The 23,512-nt window shown below is 42.3% G+C and overlaps 1 protein-coding gene across 1 annotated transcript in view; it reads right to left on the bottom strand.

Moving 5' to 3' along the window:
• The window catches only part of med13a (mediator complex subunit 13a), a 76,846-nt gene that overhangs the window by 23,877 nt on the left and 29,457 nt on the right, over positions 1-23,512 (bottom strand). Inside the window, exons 4-10 of the mRNA XM_052047719.1 lie at positions 21,634-21,802; positions 8,560-8,705; positions 3,257-3,457; positions 2,952-3,146; positions 2,657-2,819; positions 1,529-1,639; positions 69-821 (exon numbers count right to left, since the gene is read on the bottom strand). Of these exons, the coding sequence (XP_051903679.1) occupies positions 69-821; positions 1,529-1,639; positions 2,657-2,819; positions 2,952-3,146; positions 3,257-3,457; positions 8,560-8,705; positions 21,634-21,802 (1,738 nt within the window). The remainder of the gene's footprint in view (positions 1-68; positions 822-1,528; positions 1,640-2,656; positions 2,820-2,951; positions 3,147-3,256; positions 3,458-8,559; positions 8,706-21,633; positions 21,803-23,512) is intronic.

The raw sequence follows: 23,512 nt of genomic DNA on the forward strand, positions 1-23,512 counted from the left end.
CAGACACCATTCAAGTGCGCATCTTGAGTGGCTGAGGCAGAAAGCACCCATTATTGATTTGTACTTACTCGGTCACAGACACAAGGTTGTCCTGTGAGGTTAAACCATCTTCCCGAAACTTTTCCCCCGGTAGTTGTGGTGTGGGCAGCTCTGCTTCTTTCTTGCGGGATAGGTTGAATAACCTCCATGGTAAATGAGTGCTGTCATCTTCTAGCTGGACCCCTGTGCCTGTATACACGGTGGGTTCGGGAGGGTCTGAATAACCAGAGGCTGAAGACTGAGGGTGGTGTGAGGAGAAGTGCTGGGTCAGACCCTCTGGGCCTACAGGCTCCTCATTGCCACCCTTTGCCCTGCCCTGGCATGGCTCCAGAGGAGGCTGGTAAAAGTGTTGGTTGTTGGGGGTGGAAGGGTTCTTCAAACCCTCCGCAGGATCTTCACCGCGCTCGCATGGGTGGGGGCTAAGTGGCGGTGGTTGAGGGGAGTTGGCAAGTTCTGACGCCCCTCCCGTGCTGACCACCCCGCTGTTGAGCTGAGGTGGTTTTTGGATGGCTGACACATCTGCCGAACGAATACTCGAGTATCTTCCTCCATCCTGACTCCTCATCACAAGTCTTTGGCCGGCCGTTGCCTCAGTCTCCATCGAGGTGTCTTCGTTGGTCAGGTTTCGATGATGGAAAGGTGTCTGGGGTCTTTTCTGCTGCTTGTCACTCTTGTCTGGCTTCTCTCCTCCAGCTTTGTGCTTAGTAGGAGTCTGCGAGGCCTGGCCCACTGACTGAGCTTGGCCCACATTTCCGCCTGTTCGCTGCTTCACTGATTTATGTCTGGAGGAAAGAGGATGAACATGAATATACGATGAGACTTTGATGGAATGGTGACACCAACCAAAAGTGAGCAGAGAACTCTGCAATGGAAGCAAATCACCTGTCAGTCAATGGATATCAGAAAGAAAGTTTTTTTCAAGTGCACAAATGGAGCTGTCATCCGACACATAACTGACACATCTGATTTCCTGGCAAGTAGAAATGACTATAATCTGTAAAATGTCATCCACGTGTATTCATCTAAAATCAGTTAACAAGAACTGTCAAAAACAAGCGTGTCAATTACTGTGAAAACTAACTACTTGCGTCTAAAACAAAGGAATAGAAATATAGGTATATGATAGAATAAAGAAAAGGCTAATGGCCATTCAAATTGAAAATAAACAGGGCTTCAAAATTCTATGTGATTAAAATGCTGGGCTATCCAAACTAATGCTGATCTCAGAGGCGGTCCAAACCAGCTCTGCTTTCAAAAGGTGGAAGAAAGATTTCCCACGTTAAACACATTTCTCTAAGATGAGCTAAGCATTTCGGCAGCCTGCTCACTTGGAATTTCAAACCACAAATTCATCTGACGACTATATAAATGGTCCTTTTTTGACAAACATAACTAGTTTGACAGGATCTAAATCATGGCTGAGACCAGGTGGTTACATACTGTACGGGGAAAAAAAACCCTGATTGGTTGGTCATAGAGAGCCATTTACCGGGAACAGCTGCAGTACGACCGCTCAGATGGCTCCACAAAATCCCAAATTCCCACTCTCTCTGTCCGGTCCTCCTCGCAGGTACCGTTGGTTGCAGCGGAGTATTTCCGCCTGTGGTGGAAGCAAATGAACACTTATAATAATGACCACAGCATGTTTATGAATATACATACTCTTTATTGATATATTCAAACTGTAGATGTTCATCACCCACATTTGATCATTTCATTTGATTATTTCTGGCATTCCACAATGGTAAATGCTGTTTGCTGCTGAGATTGACTTGACAAACCTGCTTGCAGCAATAGTATTTTGGATGACACGTTAATAGCTAACATCGACTGACATTTTGTGCTTGCACAGGGGCAACGGAACCCTTGATGCTCCCAATGTGTCAGATTCACTGATAGTAAATAATTCACAGGACCAAGGGAAAACACTGCAATATATCGCAGTTGAATAATATTGGTACAGCGTCAGGGTTTGTGCAGGTGGAGAATCACGCTTATGTTCAAGCCATTCATTTGTTTGTGTGCGTGTTTTTTTAATTATTTAATTCGTCCACATTAGTTGTAATCGTTGAAAGCTATTCTACCGCCAGCCTATCAGGATAGATGTTAAAAGTAGTTGATTTTTCATCAGATTCTGCTGCTTGTTGCTTAGCAGGGCGATTGTCCAAGAGAGCAGAACACTACTTTAATGTGCCAGCCTGTGCGCTCAGCCCATGTCATCAGCAGAAATCTATCTCCGGGTCTTTGCTGCCAGGATGATTGAAAAGTTGAATGTCTTTCAGACAGGGATTATCTCATTTAAATAAGGACAGCAGCATCTCTGCACCTCCCATTGAGAACTAATGACTGAGTTTAGTATTGAGAAGTGATGGCTAAATGTTGCGTTTTGGACAGCGACAATGGCGATAAGAGTATTCATGTAGTGATTTCAACTTGTGGGTCGCTGAAAATCGTTATTGAACACGATACATCGTTTCCATTCGATGAATATAAAATCAGCTTTGGAGTGGCCGCTTGCTTCGAAAGACAAATCAAATTAAAAAATGTTCACCACTGCTGGCATCGCAAGACACTTCCAAAGCCGAAGAGGACTCCACAGAGGCAATTAAAATCTTACTTGTTCTGGGCTCGGTTGATATTGCACTCCTGCCAGACACGCTCCACAACCTGACTGGCAAGCTGTCGAGGAATTTTGCCTCCGTGGTGACTTGATCTGTCCACACTGAACGTGTCACATGAAGAGGCCATCTTCAACCACTTCTGGGCAGAGTGAGAGTCCACTACGGAGAGAAAGATCCAACGCTAAACAAACCACTTGACTCATTGAATGATTACGATTAATTGAAAGACAAGATCCCATTAATAGAGTGAAGTCCCTTGTGTTGCAAATGCTTTTCTTTTTGGACTACTACCTGTGTGCACCTCCTCAGGCGACGTGGGAGGGGTGAGGGTCACCAATGACATGGCAGGCTCTCGCTGGGATGCAGGCACTTGGTGACTACCCGAATAGACGGTAGTACATTGGGAGGACCCCACGGGGGCTACAACAGGGATGTCTGACTGGGGCACAAGAACTAGGCAGGCTGGGTACACCATTCGCACACCACCTATACAGAAACAGGCACAGATAATTTACAGTAAAATATCGATACAACTCAATAAAACATCAACATAGCAATGTGTAAAACATGATAAAATAAATTTTTAAAAAACTGACCAACAAGGACCTCTACGGAGGCCAGAGAATCATCTTCCCAGTCCATATCTTCCATTTTGTCCTCTAACACACCATCCTTGGCACCAGGACTGATGGGATAAAACTGGTTCCAGTCCTCAATCAGCTTCTGGGTGGGCGGGTCAGACATCTTGAACGATTGGCCAGTCAGGGTCCCATTCAGCCCAAAAGGACTCAGGATGACTTTTGGAACGGGACCATTAGGGAGGACAGAATGACACACAGGAGACTGTTAGCCAGTAGCGGGCTGTAAGCACATCACGCGAACATCAATCTGCCAAAACGATGTACAGTCGCTACACTCATCGAAAATTTCACCCCTTTGTTGCTTTGGCTTACAGCTTGACTTCCATCCATATTGATATGCAAAATGATTTTATCCTTTTACCCTACTTTGCCCATTTCTTTTTCTAAATGTCTTATTTGCCCTTTTCCTTGCTTATCCTGAACTTAATAACCGCTTTCCTTTTTTCAATATTTTCAGCCCCATCGCCGCTCTTATAATTTAATCCTTTATATCCTCATAATGTTTTTCTTCCCCCGTTCTTTATGCTTTGGTTTCCTCATCACTCTGTCATCTCCGGCCTATTCAGGAGCATGGTGACCTTTCCATAGCAATGCTGGACTCAGCCAGTCCCAGAGGGGTTGCCAAATACTTACAGAGCAATCCAGACGTCAATTATTGGCAAGCGGCAGCCTCTCAGAGGCCATAAACAGAGGCTTATAAAAAGGGCCATTCCTCGACAAACACACTTCACTGCACAGACATATGGAGTCACAAAGAGCCCATCAGTCTGCTTATAGAACAGACCTTCATCCATCAGCAAATGGAGATACCGCTATAAACGAACATGCATAATGCATACATGTATGCATGAAAACCGTATGAATATCAACGTGTGTGCGCGAGCGGGCGTCTATGTGTGCTTTGTGTGTGTCGACATGCACATGTGCATCCACTCTCTCTGCATCTATCATACGTTTTAAGTGATGAGGGGTTATACAAATGATTCGACCTGCTGGGTGGGTGTGTGAGTGAGCATTTGTTAATGCCCCTCTCTTTTTCATGAGGAGACAAGATGGCCTGGAAGCCTCAAGTATTGATCCCGTGACTGGACCGTTGAAGAGCTTCAAGGATGCCAAAACAGGCTGTAGATAATGAGAAAAAAGTTAGGATACGGAAGGGATGTGTCCTTTCAAATCTTTTGTCACAGAGGTTTCAGGGCTTCTTCTAAAAGAAACCCTTATGCATGGGTGTGAGCTTCCATTCCATATCTGACACTTTAATTATTGGGGAACATGAAAACTATCACATTCAGGTCTAAGGTGAGTCAGAACGGTGACTGGCAGCTTGTGTTGGGATATAAATAATACTCAGACCTAAAAGACATTATTTTTTACAATTCTTGTAATTTATTTATCTCCAATTTATTGCATGTATTTGCTTTTTTCTTTTTAATTTTGGCCTACTTTTCTGGTGATTACGGTAATGTATGTCCTGTGGCCAGGAAACCACACACAAGCACGACAACTCCTCGCAAATGACAACTCAGCTCGTCAATTAGTTCATTCAGAACAGAGTTGAAGTGGAGCAAGAGGATGTGTGTGTTTGTGTGTGTGTGTGGGGAGGGGGGGGAGACAGGCAAGCTCTGAGGAGAGACAGAAGCCCCCCAAGACAAGAAAATCCCCGCCTGTGCAATCATCCTCTCGACAAAATTTAGGCTTCATTGCACCTGTGAGTACAAGCAGCATCAAAAATGGATGAAAGATTGAATTTCAGAAAGGTTTTACGTGACTAAAGTTCTCCAATAAATATTGGCAGTAGGTCAAGTCAGTGGTTTAACTGAATTGACCTACTTTCAATATGATGCGATATTAATATAAATCTGGACTTTACTTTGAAAGATGTTCATGGACTCCATCTCTTGGATTATTAATTAACCGATATTCATAGCTAGCAAGACTTTGGAAGGTAAAGCACAAAACATCTTGTATGGAATGCCCTACTGCTCAGCGTTTCACGCCAGCTGACAGCAAAGTCAGCAGATATGACCTGTAACATTGAAGAAACACAAGGTCAGGTTTCTGTTACTATACAACAACGAAATGCAGCTAGGGTTGATCATATTAAACCTTAATTGAATCCAAGCACTTAAATCTCACAGCATGTTTTCTCCACCCACAGCCACCAGACCCAGGGGCTCTTCATGGAAACAAGAAGAAATCCAGCACAATTAGGAATATGGTTGATCATAGTCCCCTCAATGTATCCTACCCCCCCTTCTCCTCCCCTCTCCCCGCAACCTTTTCTGCACTTCGAATGCATCTCTGACTCCCCGAAGACATGTCAAATGTTCTCAGATCAGTGTAATGGGCTGAGAGTTCATTTCATTCACTCTGCGCCCTTTTATGGGGTCACATCTTGGAGAGATCTGCTTTGTCGAAGAGTAAACTGAGCTCGGCAGAGGTGGGGGGGGGGGGGGGTGAAGAGGGAGGAGGAGGTGAGGACAGAGTGAAGACGGATGGATGGGAGTCAGTTCTCCCCTGACACAATGCTTAGAAAGCTTGTAGGAGAGGCAATGCAGCAGTGAAACACAGCTGGACGTATGTATTATAAATATGAATATGTATTATACAGACATACAGTTAAACCCCAAATGCACCAGCCAAATTTTAAAATGGTATTTTGTGAAGGGATCTTTAACTGCAAATGACAAATTGAAAGAAGTGTGGGGGGGGGGGGGGGAGTTGTGCTTGGAGATGAAAAAAGATAATATACTGTGCTCACTACTTTCATGATGACATTATTTCACATTCAAAATAAGGCTGCACAATGTCTCAAAAGTATTGTCATTGTGATGGGAGAGAGAGAGAGAGAGAGAGAGAGAGAGAGAGAGAGAGAGAGAGAGAGAGAGAGAGACAGAGAGAGACAGAGAGAGACAGAGAGAGACAGAGAGAGAGAGAGAGAGAGAGAGAGAGAGAGAGAGAGAGAGAGAGAGAGAGAGAGAGAGAGAGAGAGAGAGAGAGAGAGAGAGAGAGAGAGAGAGAGAGAGAGAGAGAGAGGACTGTTCAAAAAAATGGCTGACCAGTGACGGGACATTGTGATTTCCTGAATGTGGTAAACACAGCAATAAAGTGTTGACTTTTGATTGTTTATCTGTTTCCTGTTAAATGATTGTGATAATTATTGTGAGAAATCATGAACATGAGCAATGTCATCACACAGATGAATATCAATTATTAACAGCTGCATAAAGGCAACATGAGCAAATTGGCTATTTTAGAACATCCGCTTTCTATTTCCAAAAAACTGGGGACCCCTACTCTAGATTATTCCAGATAGGACCAGGATCCAAAACAAATGTTCAGGTTGAATTCCCACACACACACACAAAAAAAGACTGATATCTCTTAACACTTATTACAGGCACTTGTTTTTAACTCTATCCAAAAGATATGTCTCAACAACCGTAAAAATAACTTTATAGTAACCCCGCTTCTTTTGAGCTCATAAATATAAGCGCTTCTCACAATATTACTTAAGTGCTTCATGGTGATTGCAGTTCATCCAATCAAAAATGATGACTTTCATTTCAACATAGCAACAGTAAAAGACTGTCGAGGCAGCAATCACAGAAGCAGATGGAGTAATTTAATTGAAGCGATGACTTCTCACAGTGGACATGGTGGAGGCATGTGTTTATATGAGACATTCTGACATTTATTTATACACCAATAAAATGACGTCATTAACAATCTGCTGGTTGGTGAATGCACAACTGTATGATCTGTATGAGTCCCTGTGGGTGAGTAAGGCTGCCAGTTTTGCTACGGCAAGTGATTACAGCGAGTGTCCCTAGTCTCTGGACCATATCTTGAAATAGAAAAAGCCAAGCAACCTCACAGCAAATGGTTTATTGTAACCTTCTGTCTAGAGGGGCCGGCTTTATATGAATTACACCTGTGGATAGAGAGGTAGAACCATGTTATTACGCTGGAGTGGCAGCATAAAGATGGAAGGTCTGGATCACAATTTTCGAACTGATGAGAAGCTATTGGACTATTCTTACATGGAGAGCCGTCTACTGCTACAAAAAATAAAAACAACAATCTATTCAAAAAGGGCAGCAGCCTTCTTCTCTTTGCAGATTTTAAACTGTCCAGTATAACACGAGGGTCATGTTTTAGTTTATGGAAAGATCCTTTCAAATGCTTCTCTGCTGCAGAATTTTTTTGTGAAGAACAGCGGGGGTGCGGCAGAAGACCTTTTTTTGGTTAAAGAGTCTTGCCTCATGTCTGATGTTGATAAAAGATGGAGTGTGAAGTGACAGTCTTGCTTGTAAGGCAAAACATTTCCTCCACTGGATAACACGAGTACAAGTTTATGTGATCATTACATTCGCATTTTTTGAGCGGGCGGGAAAATGCACACTGATGACGACTTTGAGATTGCATTGTGTTTTGCCCCGCTGATTGATTTACGATATATGAATACCGTTATAGGCTCAGATGTTGTACAACTACCGGTAAACAAGATTGTAATTTATCTGGAATGAATGATAGGTGGTAGAGGACGGCATATACATCATCACCCTGCACACAGCACACTTCCATCAAATTTGATGCAGGTGTGGATACAAAACATTAATTAATTAAATATCCACTAGACACAGATCGGAAGGCACATCATCTTTTTATTTTCTTCAAATACTCTTTTTTTGTGTGTGTCCTCGGGGCAACACGTGTGTTTTTCTGAGAGGCTTAAAATATGTTCTGCTAAGCGGTGTCTGAAAGAGTACCTGTGTGCAAAAATAGCCCCGGAATATAGTTCTGATTAGATCTGCCACGTAAATTAGATTACCGTTTTCGAGGCAGGCTTTTGATGAGTAATTAATTTTCTTTGAGAACTAAACAGACATTCACTTCTGACATACGTCCTTTGAATTTATATTGAAGCAATTACCTCGCCTGCAGAAGTGTCATGACACTCGGAATAAACAGTACACCACAGTAAATTGTCAAAATGAATTTTTTTATTATGGATTTATGGATCAAAATGATGAGGCCGCTAATTCTACAAAGGCAACTTTTTTTGCCTCGAAAAGAAAAGCAGAACAGATCAGTCATAACTTTCGATAATTCAACCTCCACTATTCTAGTTGTGGACCAAATAATATGAGAGTGGAGAATAACACGGTTTATCAGATGCTGACTATGTCAATACAATGTCTGCAACCTTGACACAGCAGGGTTTTTCTTTTTTTGTAACCCTCGGCTCTACCCACCTTGGAAGGGATTGGATGCCTGTTGAGCCAGAGTGAGATGCTCCTCGGTCAGGTGGTAAACGGGCTGGTGCTGGTTGATCTCCACGCTGGTACATACGTTGCTCTCCCCGTGCAAGAAGAAAGTGAAGGCGCAAGATAGGTGCTCGCTGGAAGGAAGACAGACAAAAGAATGAGGCTTCTCGGATGCTTCATTTAAGTACAATAAAGAACACATACGTGACAGCAAAAATATAAAGTCTGGATTTTAAAAAAAAGCCCTTAGTTCAGAAGCAAAGTAAAATCTATCCACACTTACAGTATCTTGCGTGTCAGCGAAATAAGGGGTATTCGATTATTTTTTAAATTATTTTAAAAGGTGTAGTAAGGGGTAATTTGAAAGACGAGTCTGATAATGCCGGTTTCATTTAACTCAATTAATCTTTGAAATTTTACGCGCATACATCCAACATATGTCAAGTGTAACTCCAGTTTATAACCAAAAAAGGATTATTATATATAAAATGGAGAAAACAACGGCAAGAAATTAGGCACACTGGAGACAGGCAGACAGGCAGACAGATAGACAGATAGACAGATAGACAGATAGACAGATAGACAGATAGACAGATAGAGCAACTACGATGCAAACTTAAAACCGCTGTTGACGCTTGCTATTTTTGCTAATAGCAGAGTTCTGCTCAGCTCAGCAGTTAGCGTCTGTTTTAATAGCATCTGAATTGAGGTAATTAGAGTCACAATAGGGAAGGGGCTGGATTACACATTTACTTTGGGGAGAGGGGCACGCGTGTTACGAGGGAACAACACACCCGTTGATTTCTTGATACAGGTTATAAAAGTAGAAGCTATCTTAGGAAGCACTGAAGAGCAGAGTAGTAGTCTCTTCAGAAATGTGAAGCAGATGAAACATGACAAGTGGGTGGATTCTAGATATGAAACTCAAATGTGTTAAGGGCCTTGCGTACAAGCAAATGTGCCACTGTTGCAGTGTCTCATTTGTCACTCCCCAACTAACTCTTGTTTTTTCAACGATGAGCTCAGAAAGAAGGGTATTTTCTTGCTCATACACAGCGGCTCTGGTTACGACAATGCCTGCCTGTGCCAGTCTGACCTCAACAGCTCACAACAAAAGTGAAACGGAGAAAAATCGGAAAAGAGCGAGGCAGTTGGAAATAGAGCGGGGCACAGGGGAAAATGCCAGCCATTGTCTACACGGTTTCCCTCATACTTTCAGCCCCCCGATCTTGTCCGACATACAAACACATGCGGCGACAGGGGAAAAAAATGCAAGTGACGGACAGCCAGGGTGCGCTTAGAAGTGGATCAAAGACGGTTGCTTCCTTAAGGGATTTGATTAAGCAAATATCGGTCTTCTCCCTCTGACTCTCGCTCTCGCACACCTACTCGGCGGAGGATTAAGAAAAGAGCAGATAGGCAGGCGCCGCAATGAAGAAGGAGCGAGAGCACTTCAAATAAGATAATAGCGGCGAGGTAGTGACGAGATGCCCTAAGCTGGTGCCCACGGAGACTCGCATTCAATCTTATAATCATTTTCCTCAGAAAAATGTAGGGATGCTCATTAGTGAATGCATGATATTCATATTCTGGATGTATGCACTCACTACAGCTATCTATAGCTGGATGAAAGGAGGCTGATGAAGGTGCGTTATAGATATACGCATCCACTGCAGGACTATTACATCAAGTCTGTCAACTGAAAGAGCGCAACACCTTAAAGTACACTTGCATAATCACAGAACAGTAAAAATGAAAAAAAGCTGCCTTTGGAAGGATGAGAACTGTATTCTTCTAGCTGAGATCAATGTATCTCATTGGAGTTCTGGATTTTCTCCTGAATTTCAAATTCACTGATGACTCAAACAATAAAAATTGCATTCGCTCTACCCGCTGGAAGAAATTGGTACATTACAGATTTAGTCATTCATTTTTGGCCTGTTTACATGCATGTTCCATTCATGCACCCGCTTAATGTGCCTATGCATTTAGTCCCTTGCCCAATGGCACCTCAAAAATCCTCAAGCAGCAGTCAAGCGGCTCCCCGTAGTCTGTCCCAGTTTCTATCATTTCAATTAGCTGTTTCTACATTTTTGTCGACAGTGAGATTCGAACCTTCTGGTTTACCTCCTGCTCCATAAACAACAAGAACAAAAATAACAGACATAACAAGTCAGGTGCTTTCACTGCCAGAAATTCTGTACATAGAATTTGGGGATATTTTTAAATACCAGAACAGAATTGATGTGTGGCTTTTAAATGAAAGTTAAATTTGCTTCCATCTTTTTTTTCCCCTAAAGACCCCATACTTCGAATGCAATGGATGCAGAATACAAGTGAGATGGAGCTTCATTGACGTTCAGTACATAAAATTGTGTAGTAGACAGGATCGTTGAACTGCTCAGGCTTTCTTCACAAACACTACCGTCATGGTTTATTTCTTCCTCTTTGAGACCCCCCGTCGCTTTAATCCAAACATGAATATTCTCAAATGAGCTCCGCCTGAGCTTGGAATGTAGCAGTCACAACGTATGACATGGAAACCTAGTTTATGTTCTCAAAGGTGCCCTTCCATCATAATCCAATCCCCCCCCCCTTTTTTATGCATATGTCAAAATGAGTCTGTGACACAGTTTAAGATTGACATGTACGCGGTTGGTTCCTTGCATACAAGGGCCTTTGAAAGGCAGAAACTAGCAGATTTGAATACAGAGCCATTGTGTCATCATTATTGAAGTACGTGCTCACTTTGCGGCCGCTCCAGGTCCACCCAACTCAGGAGAAATGAGTGACTGCGACAACACACATCATCTAATTTTAAACCTTTCCGTCAACTGCCAATCTCAAGAGGATTAAGAAATAAACTGCTCCGTCTTTGTGTGAACAACTCGTAGAAATAATTTTTTTTGAGTGTGCCACTGGATGTGAACCAGCAGCCCTCCGGTCGACATTCGTAGTGTGAGTCAACTAGGCGGCGTCAGCGTCAACCCAATATATCAGCAACAATTTCTCAAGTTCGTGTTAGACACTCGGCATTCACAAACAGAATAGGCTAGCTTTTAACCTCAAGTGTGCTCCAAGTCTTCCCTGGAGTTTCCTCCCTGTTGGTAATACTTCTGGAGCAGGACACCCGACTGGCATCCTTATCAGATGGCCAAACCACTTGAAATAATACCTCAGCTCTTCACCAAGTGCATAATGCTCAGCCAAGCCAACCTGCCAAGGAAATTAGCTTGCGCCACGTATTCTATGAGCTCATTCTATTCGTCATTACTCAAAGATTATGGCCATGGTGAGGCTCGGAACATAAATTCAAAGCTTTGCCTTCCAGCTAGATGACTTCTTAATCATTATGAGCCGCTGTAAGGCCACCCGTCCATTTCACCGAAACTCAAAACACGACTTTCCTCACCCAGGAGCACTTTCAACCAAAAAGTAGTAAGTACCCACTTTATGAGAAAGAACAATGGCCTTTGACGAAGAGCTGCTTACTTGGATTGTTACTTTTACACAGACCATCAAACACTATATTTGAATTTATCAACAGATTCCAAAGGGGGTAATGCATCGTTTCAAGAGACCATTTCTTCGGATTCAAGGGCCCAAGTGAGGAAGGCCCAGAAAACAATTGTTCTTTTCATCATCGGGTAGTCACATCTTGTACTGGTGATGAACGGAGGAGAGGTAGAAGATTCGGGCTGTAAAAAGAGACCATTGCGCAACAAGGACATGCTGGTCCAACCCAAAAACGGGGGCTTTGTTTAAGGAGGTGTGATGTGACAGCTGCGGTCATCGAGCAGTAAATTACACTTGGCTTTTTTGACTGCTGTTTAAGTCTTGTAACCATTACCACCTGGAAAGGGCTGGGAAAAAAGTTTTGAAGTCAAAGACCTCTTGTCACAATTACTGTACAGTATAAGCCTGTACATGGACTTTATATAACTGTTATCGCACAATAAAACTGGTGCGCTTTGCACCACAGGTGTCAAAGTCAAGGAACGGGGGCCACAGTCGGCCCGGCGCGTAATTTTAGGTGGTTCCCCAAAAGAAAATCACGTGTGTCAAGTTGTAAGATCCTTGACAAACTCTGTCCTGAAATGTCAAATTGTCAAGTGTAATTCCGTAATTTTACTATAATTGTGTTACACACTTGAAGAATAATTGACAAACTATTATAGCAGACTGATTTCAAAACTACTAATCCATTAATTTTCTAAAAATGTGATGAGACGATGAAACATTTTTGCGGTTTCACTGTCGTAATGGCCCATCCGAAGGAAGACGTAACTCCAAAGTGGCCCGTGACAAAAATGAGTTTGACACCCCTGCTTTATTTATACCAAGTGCATGGAAGTAAAACAAGATGGAGACCAACTTAGGGCTGCAAGAAAAAAGAGCCAGACAACAATGGAGAGACGGGGCGTGTTGTATTCTGCAGACCTCAACAGAAATCTCCTCTCACCAGCATATAATACCTTACACAACACGTTCACATGCGTCTGTGTGTGTAAAGCGCTTGAGAGAGTGGGCTGCCATCTGTGGCTCAACCCGCAGAGGTGCAAACACACCCCGCACATTCAAATTGCTGGCTGGCATAAACAGACACACGTAGAATCCGCCAGCATGATTAACAATCATACTACTTACAACCTGTGGTATGTCAAGGTAAAAGTCCTTTAATGAGTCTTTTCAATGGTCTTTTCTGACTGCTAAAGCCTGGATGTATTTTCAAGGCTATGTTATCGTGCACTCTGACAACATTCAATGTGGAACAGCCAAGTACAGTCATTGGTGAGTAAAGGGTGGGACACACGTTGTCAACAGGTGTGTGGTTAGCCTTTGACTCAGCAAGGCCCGGAGCAAAATCGCATGGAATGTCTTCTCACATCGGTGTCACCCACAAAGACACATTAAGGACTTCAAAAAAAAGTCATCCCTTTGCGTAGTGCTGCACAGTCCTCTATCTGTTTGCGTACTGTATATACACAGGTAGACATCTCCAGACATATGCGAAAAATAGGACGATAGAGCAAAATCATGTTGAAACATGGCGAAAGATCCAATTAAAACATTACATTTCATGTATCGTAATGCAACGAGTAGGTCAATTCATGTTACAAACGTCAACAAGATTGAACTGATGCACACAAAGCATGAAAATGTGTGACATGACTCACATCTTGGGAATGTGTGTTTGTCAGAGCCAGAAAATATTCACACATTTATTTACACTAAATAAATGTTGAATTTATTTGGTAAAACCACTCCCTCGCTTGTGAGTTTTGATTCCCTAACGTCACTTCCACAATCAGAAATGAAGGTCGAACTGGAGAGAAGGTGGGGGATTCTTTTTTGTATCGTAGTAGTGGCACTCTGGACAAGATAAATAACAGTGGTCCACAGCAAATTTTAATTAGAGATATCTCTCTGGGCGGCCCGGTAGTCCATTGGTTAGCACGTCGGCTTCACAGTGCAGAGCTACCGGGTTCGATTCCAGCTCCGGCCTCCCTGTGTGGAGTTTGCATGTTCTCCGTGGGTTTTCTCTGGGTGCTCCGGTTTCCTCCCACATTTCAAAAACATGCATGGCAGGCTGATTGGACGCTTTAAATTGTCCCTACGTGTGAGTGTGGGCGTGGATGACTGTTCGTCTCTGTGTGCCCTGCGATCGGCTGGCAACTGATTCAGGGTGTCCCCCGCCTACTGCCCGAAGAAGGCTGGGATAGGCTCCAGCACCCCCCGCGACCCTAGTGAGGATCAGGCGGTTCAGAAAATGGATGGATGGATGGATGGATATCTCTCTATCCCTAAACATTCTACATCATGACACCGAGATTAGCAAAATAGCACCCAATGAGTTACTCTTTTCCCCAAACCCGTGTATCCAAATGCCTCTTACGGAAATCTCTTTGACTAATTTCATTCTGCGAGGATCTGTTCAATTCTTATCAGACATAAAATATTGGATTAAAACTGTAATTGCCAAATAAAACTACTACTGTGAGAAAATGCAACCGTATTTAGTTGAAAAGCCTCCCGGTGGGCGCATCTGAGATGTGTTGCAACAGAAGCATTTGTTCATGTAAACCTGAAGCAACGGAGCATCCTAATCCAACAATATACTGCCTAAGCTGCTATAAATGAACACTCCTTATATTTTCTGTCTCTTGAGATCACGGCTTCTCTGCCAAATGAGTTGCATTTTCCCTAACCTCCTTCTTTAGAGTGTTTTCTTTCCAATTTGAGGCTCACTTGCACTCTTTCGATGCTGACGCCAAACAATTCCGTACCCCAGTGTCCAACGATTTTTGTTTGCCAATGTCAGACATTTAAACTCATTCAGTACCACCCAATTCTAGAAGTTTAAAGAAGTTTAAAAACGTCTTTGGGAGTGAATGAGTTAATTCATAGAAGCTGTCACCGGTATTGTTACAGATTTGTATTATTACCCGTTAGCGATATATGACTTACATGAAGAAGATTCCAGGAATGGGTAACATTTGGCCACACAGTTAAAAGAGCAATAAAAATGTTGTTGTCATGAGAGTGGCAACGGACAAGGGAGGAACATTGGCATTAAAAGATGGGAGGGAAAAAAACAAGGAGACCGCAGAGCTGTGACATTACTGAAATGTTTTTCGGGCTTGGTGTGTCCGCAGCTAAGAATTACGCATCCGCTGAGTTGAAGACCACATCCTCACAACAACAACTACATGTGTCGCTTGCACTGGAAAGGGCCAATTAGTCCATCTCTTGACATTTCGCATGAGGACGCAAGGTTGCCACCTCTGCTTTGACGTGTTCATGGATAGCCATTTGTTTGCTATCACCATCTGAGGCGAGCGAGCAAATGTCTTTTGACGAAGTGCGTGCTGTTTCTGGAGTTAAAACCTCAAACAGATAAAATCAGGGTTAAAAAAAAATAATAATCAAATAAAAAAACCTTTGACAAGGAAATGGTGAAAAAGAGTTAATTCCAATTTTTCTTAACTACAGCAAGTTATTCGCCCTCTGGAAATTGCTTTCTTTGTCAAGTCAAGTCAAGTCAACATCTTTGCTATGATTATTCGTTAATTAACCCTTTCAGGGACGGTGGTTACTACAGTGGACAGCTTATTGTGTTATCAGTTAACAGGGTGCATGAAAAGGTTAAATTAACCACGATTTGATGGGTTTCGCTTTGAACAAAAATGTTATCCTGTTGACAATGTACGACATGTCGGGATCCAAACATGACCCCCAAGAATTATAACCGTTGTTCTCCGAAATCCCAATTTTATCGTGAGTGCACCAAAAAAAAAAAAAAAAAAAAATCCTCCAAAGCCCGGTCCCAGAAAAAGACATTGGAGGTCATTCCAAATCTACCTTATCAAAGATTTCTCACAAACGGCTACCAAATTTGAACCATTTATGCTGCACGGCCAGCTAACAGCTCCTAAAAAGCACGTGGGCAGAGCATAACAGCGAATGTCGATAACTTGCCAAAATATGAAACTCTAGTTCTAAACACCATAGTTTTATGAAGAATGAAGGTCGCGACCTGTAGAGATTCATAAGTGAACTCCTGCTGACAGAAGTGTATTGCCGCAACGATGCTCAGATTTCCTTCCAACGCCGGATATTCTCATCACGTTTTCTGACCGGGGCACCTCACACCAAGTTTCATCTGCTGCTCGCAACCTAAATCTAAGTTTGGAATCGCTGCAACACAATGCAAAAATATTAAATACTAATATAGTTATATAGAGCCTTGAACAAGACGATATAACCTCCTGTCAAGTCACCTGACCACTGGGAAACACTGCGCTGACAACATAGCACAAACCCAAGACACACAGAGCCACAAAAGACTTGCCCGCTTCTACCTTTACTCGCTGTTTACACAAGAGACCGGTTGCTGGGAAAAAAAAATACAAGAAGCTGAACTTCTTAAGGCCAGCAAGTTTTCACACACATACACACGCAAAATGTGATTACTCAGAATTGATTTCCCTCAGTCACAAATGCAGGAGAGCCTCTTTACACATGTCAGATTAAAGCTGGAAGGCAGAGGGGTCTATGAAAACAGGAGGAATGCAATCCTCTTGGAGAACATCAACCCCGCGCACGAATACAAAAAGAGCGGTAAGGCTGACATAACCCCAACAGCATGTCAGATTCCAGAATTGTCTCATCACACCCAGAAAGAGTCAAACATACACACACACACACACACACAAACACACACTTTGACGTTCATGTGGAACATTTTTTTTAATTAACATTGTCAAATAACTCAGCACCCAATGTGGTTGAGATTACCTTTTCTCTCTCATGCAGATGCAATTTCCTACATTAAAACTATAAATCAATGTATCCAAAAATAAATTTATTCCCGCGGTGGGTAGACTGTGTAAACTCCCTCACAAATTACAAATTATGTTTTATATAAATATGATCAGCTGAAACGAAAGCAAAGAAAAATATTGTGGAACTGCTGAAGAGGGATATCATATATATTTCCGTAATATTACAACACACAGTGTGAGAACAGAGGGCAGGTGAATAATAAAATAAAGGATGGAGAGATTGATAAAAACACAAAAAGCGACATAAAAAAATATTACGGAAAAATCTGGAAAATTGCACTCATTCTGCCAAAATGAGATGGTGGATTAATGCCCCACTTCAACTTTTTCAAAGCAAAGGCCTGCAGCATCCAAAGTGTCTCTTGTGAATTCACCCACATAATAAAAACCTTTTAGGTGACCTGTTGATTTCAGAGGGCTAATGTGATAATATAAAAGTACAAAGTGAGAATCATTTCAAAACAATGACTTTATTCTTCGGACTATGAGTGGCACTTTTTTTTTCCATAGAAAGGCTAGTTGTGTGATGTATACTCAGGTGCGACTTGTATTTATCAGAAGCTTGGACAAGCACCTAAAGTTATCTAGCGTTTAATATAGTAATTGTCAAATTCTGGTTTCAACGCTACATACAACTTTTGGAAAACGAGGCGGGGGGGAAAAAACGGAATTTCTTCAGACCTTTGCTTGATCTCGGCCGTGGCCTCTTGTCGCAGAGTCCAAATGGGGAGAAACGACAGCATTTTATAGCAATGTGAAGGTGGGAGGCAAGGAGAGAGGAACTGAGAGCACAAAGAGGAAATGTAAGGACGTGCATGCTAAATTGGGTCCTTGCTAACCACACTCCTACTGCGAACAGCAATAGCTGAATACTTGAGAATGTATTAACTGATTCCCCTCAGATGTCTACATTAATTTATATTTTGGAGCTTAACATTTGCTTTGAGGTTAGTAATGACTCATGCATGTAGCAAAGAAACGGGAGGTGACAAAAAAAACGATGCTTTCCTACAGAAATTAAAATAAAATGTGAATATTACGAAGACGCTAAGATATTAAAATTGCAAATAAATGACAACATATTCCGAAGTATGCCGTGTTCACTGTTATATGAATAACAATGCGGAATTGAAAGAAATGGTCCATGTCAATTGACCTGGGGCATGATGCGTTTTTTTTTTTTTTTACGGATACAATTCGGATTGATATAAGGCCTAACGAGTCGACACAAAGCGATGTATCGCTTTTTGTTTTGTTTTTTTTAACGATCAAAATTATTTCATTAATTATATTGATCTTATAATTCAATAACTTGTAAAGTCCGGTGCTGATCGATGTTGCTGGATCGCGGGGAAAAACATATTGAATAAATAGATGCATCGTTACACCCCTATGTTCCGGGATCAAATAGTTTCTTCGAATACAAAAACTATGTTCACGTACGTATAAAGCATTGCAATGATAAGTCGTCCAAAGACTGAGATTTTTTTTAACGAAATCACCTGAACAATCACAGTCATGACATTGAAAACACTGCATTGTAATTAACTTTTCATGTCACTACAGTGGACAGCTTATCATCTTATCAGGTTACAGGTTAACATATTTGCTGCATGAAAGGGTTAAAGTATTTTCTGGATGAGTCAGCCCCTGGAGGAACGCTGGTATGTACATGAAATATTAGACATAGTGTATTTTAGACAAAAGACCCATGCCGTATATAACCTGAGCAGCAAGACATATGGTCATGTTGCTGGAAAGACGAATAAATTACAAGAAAATAGCCAGGGGTAAAATATCCTTTACCCGCTTCGCGGATGTTTACAATGTGTTATGATTGTTTCGAAGCACATTATTCCTCGCCCGCGTCGGCTTTTCTTTGGAGATCGCATGCAGGTTGTCGACACACACACATGCTTATATGCCCGTCTCCCTGTGTGTTTGTCTTGTGCTCGGAACATGGAGGGGATAAATTTAGCGCTTTAGCCCCAGACTGGAGGCAATGGCCCTTTATCCCGCACTGTCCTACTTAACAAGAGTGCTGCCTGCCGCTTTCACGGTGCACTGGGACACACACGCAGACAGACACTTCTAACGACCAACGCCGGACACAACAATGCCAAAAGAATGTTCTCGGACACATGACAGGAACACGTGTGTCATGTGCTTGAATGTTTCTTCTCATTCAAAGGAAAATGATTTCAAAGGAACACATTTTTCCAAACGCAACAGAGATGAAATGTATCGCTCTTATTATTGCAGCACTGCTGGAGCACATCTTGTAACTGCTGCTTTGAACCACACGGCACATATTTGAGCAGACGAAATGATATCCCTTTGTCCTGATCAAAATTTAGACATCAAAGCCGACTGGATGGAACGTCGTACTAGTTTTCGCAAGCGCGGCCAATTAGGAGCAAGTTGACAAGTCGACTCTGGCCAATGGAGCGCAAGCATCCCGCTTCACCTTGGAAACACGCAATCCCAGGGTGTATTTCTCTGCTGCCATGACAACCAAGATGAGCTCTCCCTTGTCCGTTCCCTCTCTCCATCGCTCTCCGGCTTCTCCCTCTTTTTTTCTCTCCTGCTGTTTTCCAAAGCCAGTGTGGCTGATAGCTTCACCGGAACAACCTTATTGCACTACTTGGAGACGTTGCACACCAGACAAAGAATGCCTCTCACTAGTAAATACATAGAGTTTATTATTTTAGGGTTTTTTTTTGGGGGGGGGCAACAATGGCAAAAGATAAAACAATATGCGCATACCATTTCATGATATTGACCTCTTCACAATATTTAATGCTTCCAACAGTACTTAAGTGTATACGACTTAGTATTCAGTACACAAAAAGATAAAGGAGGCTGGTGCAGGGATGGGGATGATGTAAGCATTGCAACACAGGCTGAGGGCTAGGGTTGAGGTTATGAACACTGTCAGCTGGCTCTAGCCGCCACCAACTGGAGACTTTGGATGATTAACGGGGAGGCGTGGGGTTGGGGGTCTTTTCAGCGTTTTCCATCAGCAGATGGCAAATGAGCAGCCCAACCCTAATCTTAAATCTATTTTTATTTTCCAAAGTAGGGAAAGGTACATAGAATAGATTCAAAGCCTCAAGCATTAAATAGTTAACGACCAATTGGGCCGGCATTTGAAGACACAACATAGTCAGGATTTGATCGAGAGGAGTTTTAAAGCGAAACACCAATAGAAGGTGTCGTGTCCATTAAAATTCCAGTGCGTCCAAAACGCATAAAAGGAATCAGAACATCCCTGACAACAAGTAAAATTCAGGGTGGTTGCACCACTATTTATAACCTGTCCAGTCTGTTCTGAGACAGCATAAGGGGGTGGAGAGAGAGAGAGAGAGAGAGAGAGAGAGAGAGAGAGAGAGAGAGAGAGAGAAGAGAGGCAGAGAGAGATCCACAATCAAGGGAAAGAGGAAAGCACTCATTTTTTTCCTCTCGGCTAGTCTCTCTTTACGGCATAATGTAAGCGAGCTAAACAAGTCATGAATGTCGCCGCCAGTTCTACTTTGCATCATTTTACCCATTTTTTCATCTCATGCCGATGAAGCTCACCATGCGGAAATCCGTGACACGCTGTCATCAGAGTAAAACCAAAAGAGACGCATGTCGGCGTGCAAAAAAGATAATGATGCGGCGTGGCCCCCATGGTCACTTGACTGGGAGATCTGACAACAACAGCTGCAAAACTAGTTACATATTGACACATGCAAACGCCAATGTGAATTGGAACCTTGCAGTCACAAACCAAAAACAAACAATGAAAAATCAACACAAGAGTGGCAGGTGAGCACATCTACCTGTAATTTAAAAAAAAAGGAATCAAAATGCTCCTTGAGCATTTGATTGAGGTGACCGGTGGTGTAGCAATTTAAAGGGCTGCACTCACCAACCTGTGCAACTGTTGCCCAACAGCAGTGCCCGACAGGACCTTTTTCAAATACTTTTTTTTTTCCTTCTCCAAAACGTGTCTCATTGTCTGTCATGTGTACACACAAAAGCACTGGTAGACAATTAAAAAAATAATACTGGTGCTGTCATCATTTTAACAGGTTGTTAAAGCTCTTAATAGAATGAATGTAAGCCAATGTCTGAAGTTCATAATAAGCTGGTCTTTTTTTTATCCTATTACTTCACTTGTACTACTTTCTGGCAACACATAGGATTTAAAGATTTGAATTGAATTAGTGGTAATAATGTGCGGTTGTGCCATGTTGCTTTTAGCTGTGGTCAGTGAAATCAAACGTGGCAATGCTGTAACTTCAACTTTCGGAACTTCTAGCTATTGCCGAAGAACTATTAAACAGGTCGGGGGAACTGCAGACCCCAGGAAGACCACCACTGGTGCTGCCAAATGCAAAGCCTGCGAGGTAATGACAGAAGCTTATTTGACCCTTTCATGCCCCTTGTAATCTGATCACATGATAAGATGTCCACTGTAGTGACTTCTGTCCTTCAAAGGGTTAAAAAATTGACCATATAGATTTGTAGCATTGAAATAAAAGATCACTGTACGCTTACACTCAAGCCGAGTGAGCACTCTGCAGCTTAACCTTATACAAAGGCAATAAAACTGTTCACCTTGTGTCATCGAAAGCCTTGTACAAGCTACTGAGCTGCATTAGACCACATCGCAGCCCAACAATCAAAAACAAATCCAAAAGAATCAAAAGCGTAACACGCTGACACTAACCTCTTGTTTATGGGCTTCTCATCTTTCTCGTAAGGCTTGACAAACCACTTGCCGATGCGCACAAAACTGCGATTCATGAGGCAGCGCTCCAGCAGGTTGCGGATGGCTTTGAACAGCAGCGTGCGGCACTCGTAGGAAAGACCGTTCTCCCAGAGTCCGTCATCCTCAGCTGGAGGGGAGAGAAGCAAAAAGTGAGGTGGAGAGATTCACTTTGACAATTTTTAGAAAAATAAAAAAATAAAAAATAAAAACATCAAAAAGGTATTTAAGAGTAAATGAGGTTCATATTGTGACTGCGTAAAATGTATTTTGCCATTACATCATGTCACAGCAGCAATGGGGAGCAGATACATTCCTTTTTGTAGCTGCACATTAATTAAATCAGTGACATAAAAATTTAAGCATATAGGCATTCATCGGAGGAGGATTCAAAATTCTGTGGTATGGTGACATTTCATAGCAACATGAAATTCTTATTCCACTTGCTTTCCGTGAAAGACGAGACGGGATTTTGGACAGATATATTAACAGTAGGAGAACCTTGAAAAGGTTGTTCAGGGGCCATCCGACGAGAGTGCCACACCTTTTCCAAAGGGCCATACACTTGAGACCGGACACCCAGACAAACAGTTTCTTGAAAATGCAAAGCGGTTAGACGCGTCTCAAGTGACATTTGAAAGCCATATCGAGCACGCCATGAAAATGTAAGCGGTGTGCTCACTGTGACAGACAGAAAGACAGCTCGAGGAGACACCTGCTGCTCCCTGCTTTTATTGTTCTCACTGGAGAGGATAACAGTTTGTTTCCTGACGGTCTAAAACTTCTAGGGATGTTGTGTACATTATGCATCTCTGAGCCTGATGCATTGTGCAGCTCGTACAGTGAAACTCCTCTACAACGAAATCATGTCTGCAGCAAGAAAATTTTCACAACAGGGGGGTTTCACTGTAGCAAATTTGATCTCAGACAAACACACACACACACACACACACACACACAAACGAATGTGTACACGCACACACAAACATACTGTATGTTTTTGTTGTAGAAAGAAAAAAAGAGAAAGAAATAGCAAAATTTACGATCAGCATTCACTTTCACTGACATCAATTTCTTGGATAATGTCTTTTATTTTGCTTCCTCCGTCTTTCATTTTGATCATTTTTACCCTCTCCAGCGTCGGAGCTCTTCTTATCTTAGCTGCTTGACATCCAAATGTCCATTTTGTAGCCATTTTAGCAATGCAACATTCTTGCTGCGTCTAAAACTAACAATAACATACTTCCTGGACTACTGCACATGTGTAAACCAGTGTGGTGGTCGCGAAACCTAACCAATGTCCGAACCTAACAATAACCATGTCCATGCAGGATGCGTTCACTGTGATTTGAACACAATGGAGGTTTTAGTCTATTTTGAACAAGGTACCACATGAAGCTTAGTTTAACTTATGCAGTGGGGCGGGACCAAATGCTGTGCCCTGAATGCAGATGTGCACTGCATTACTCATGTTTCTAGTACACCTTTCATGGACACTGTAACCTGATAACATGATAAGCTGTCCTCTGTAGTAACCGCTGTCCCTGAAAGGGTTAAACCACTGCAGGTAAGCAATGAAGTAGAAAATAAAAATGTGGATATGATTTCAAGTCATTTGGTTCCATTTCGCCAAAATCTGCCTTTCTATATCGGCATGTTTCACAGCGGATACTGGAGAATGTATCAACTCATAAACCACAAATAAATGAATAAATCTGCAAGGTACAAACAGTAGCATGACATGCAACATATTTATGATACGACGAGTACCTGCAAAGAGCGTACCATAATTTGACTGAGTGCTTCAATCGGAATTACACCGAGCAAAAAAATAATAATA

This window comes from Hippocampus zosterae, chromosome 16 (genome assembly GCF_025434085.1).
Source record: "Hippocampus zosterae strain Florida chromosome 16, ASM2543408v3, whole genome shotgun sequence".
Taxonomy (NCBI): domain Eukaryota; kingdom Metazoa; phylum Chordata; class Actinopteri; order Syngnathiformes; family Syngnathidae; genus Hippocampus; species Hippocampus zosterae.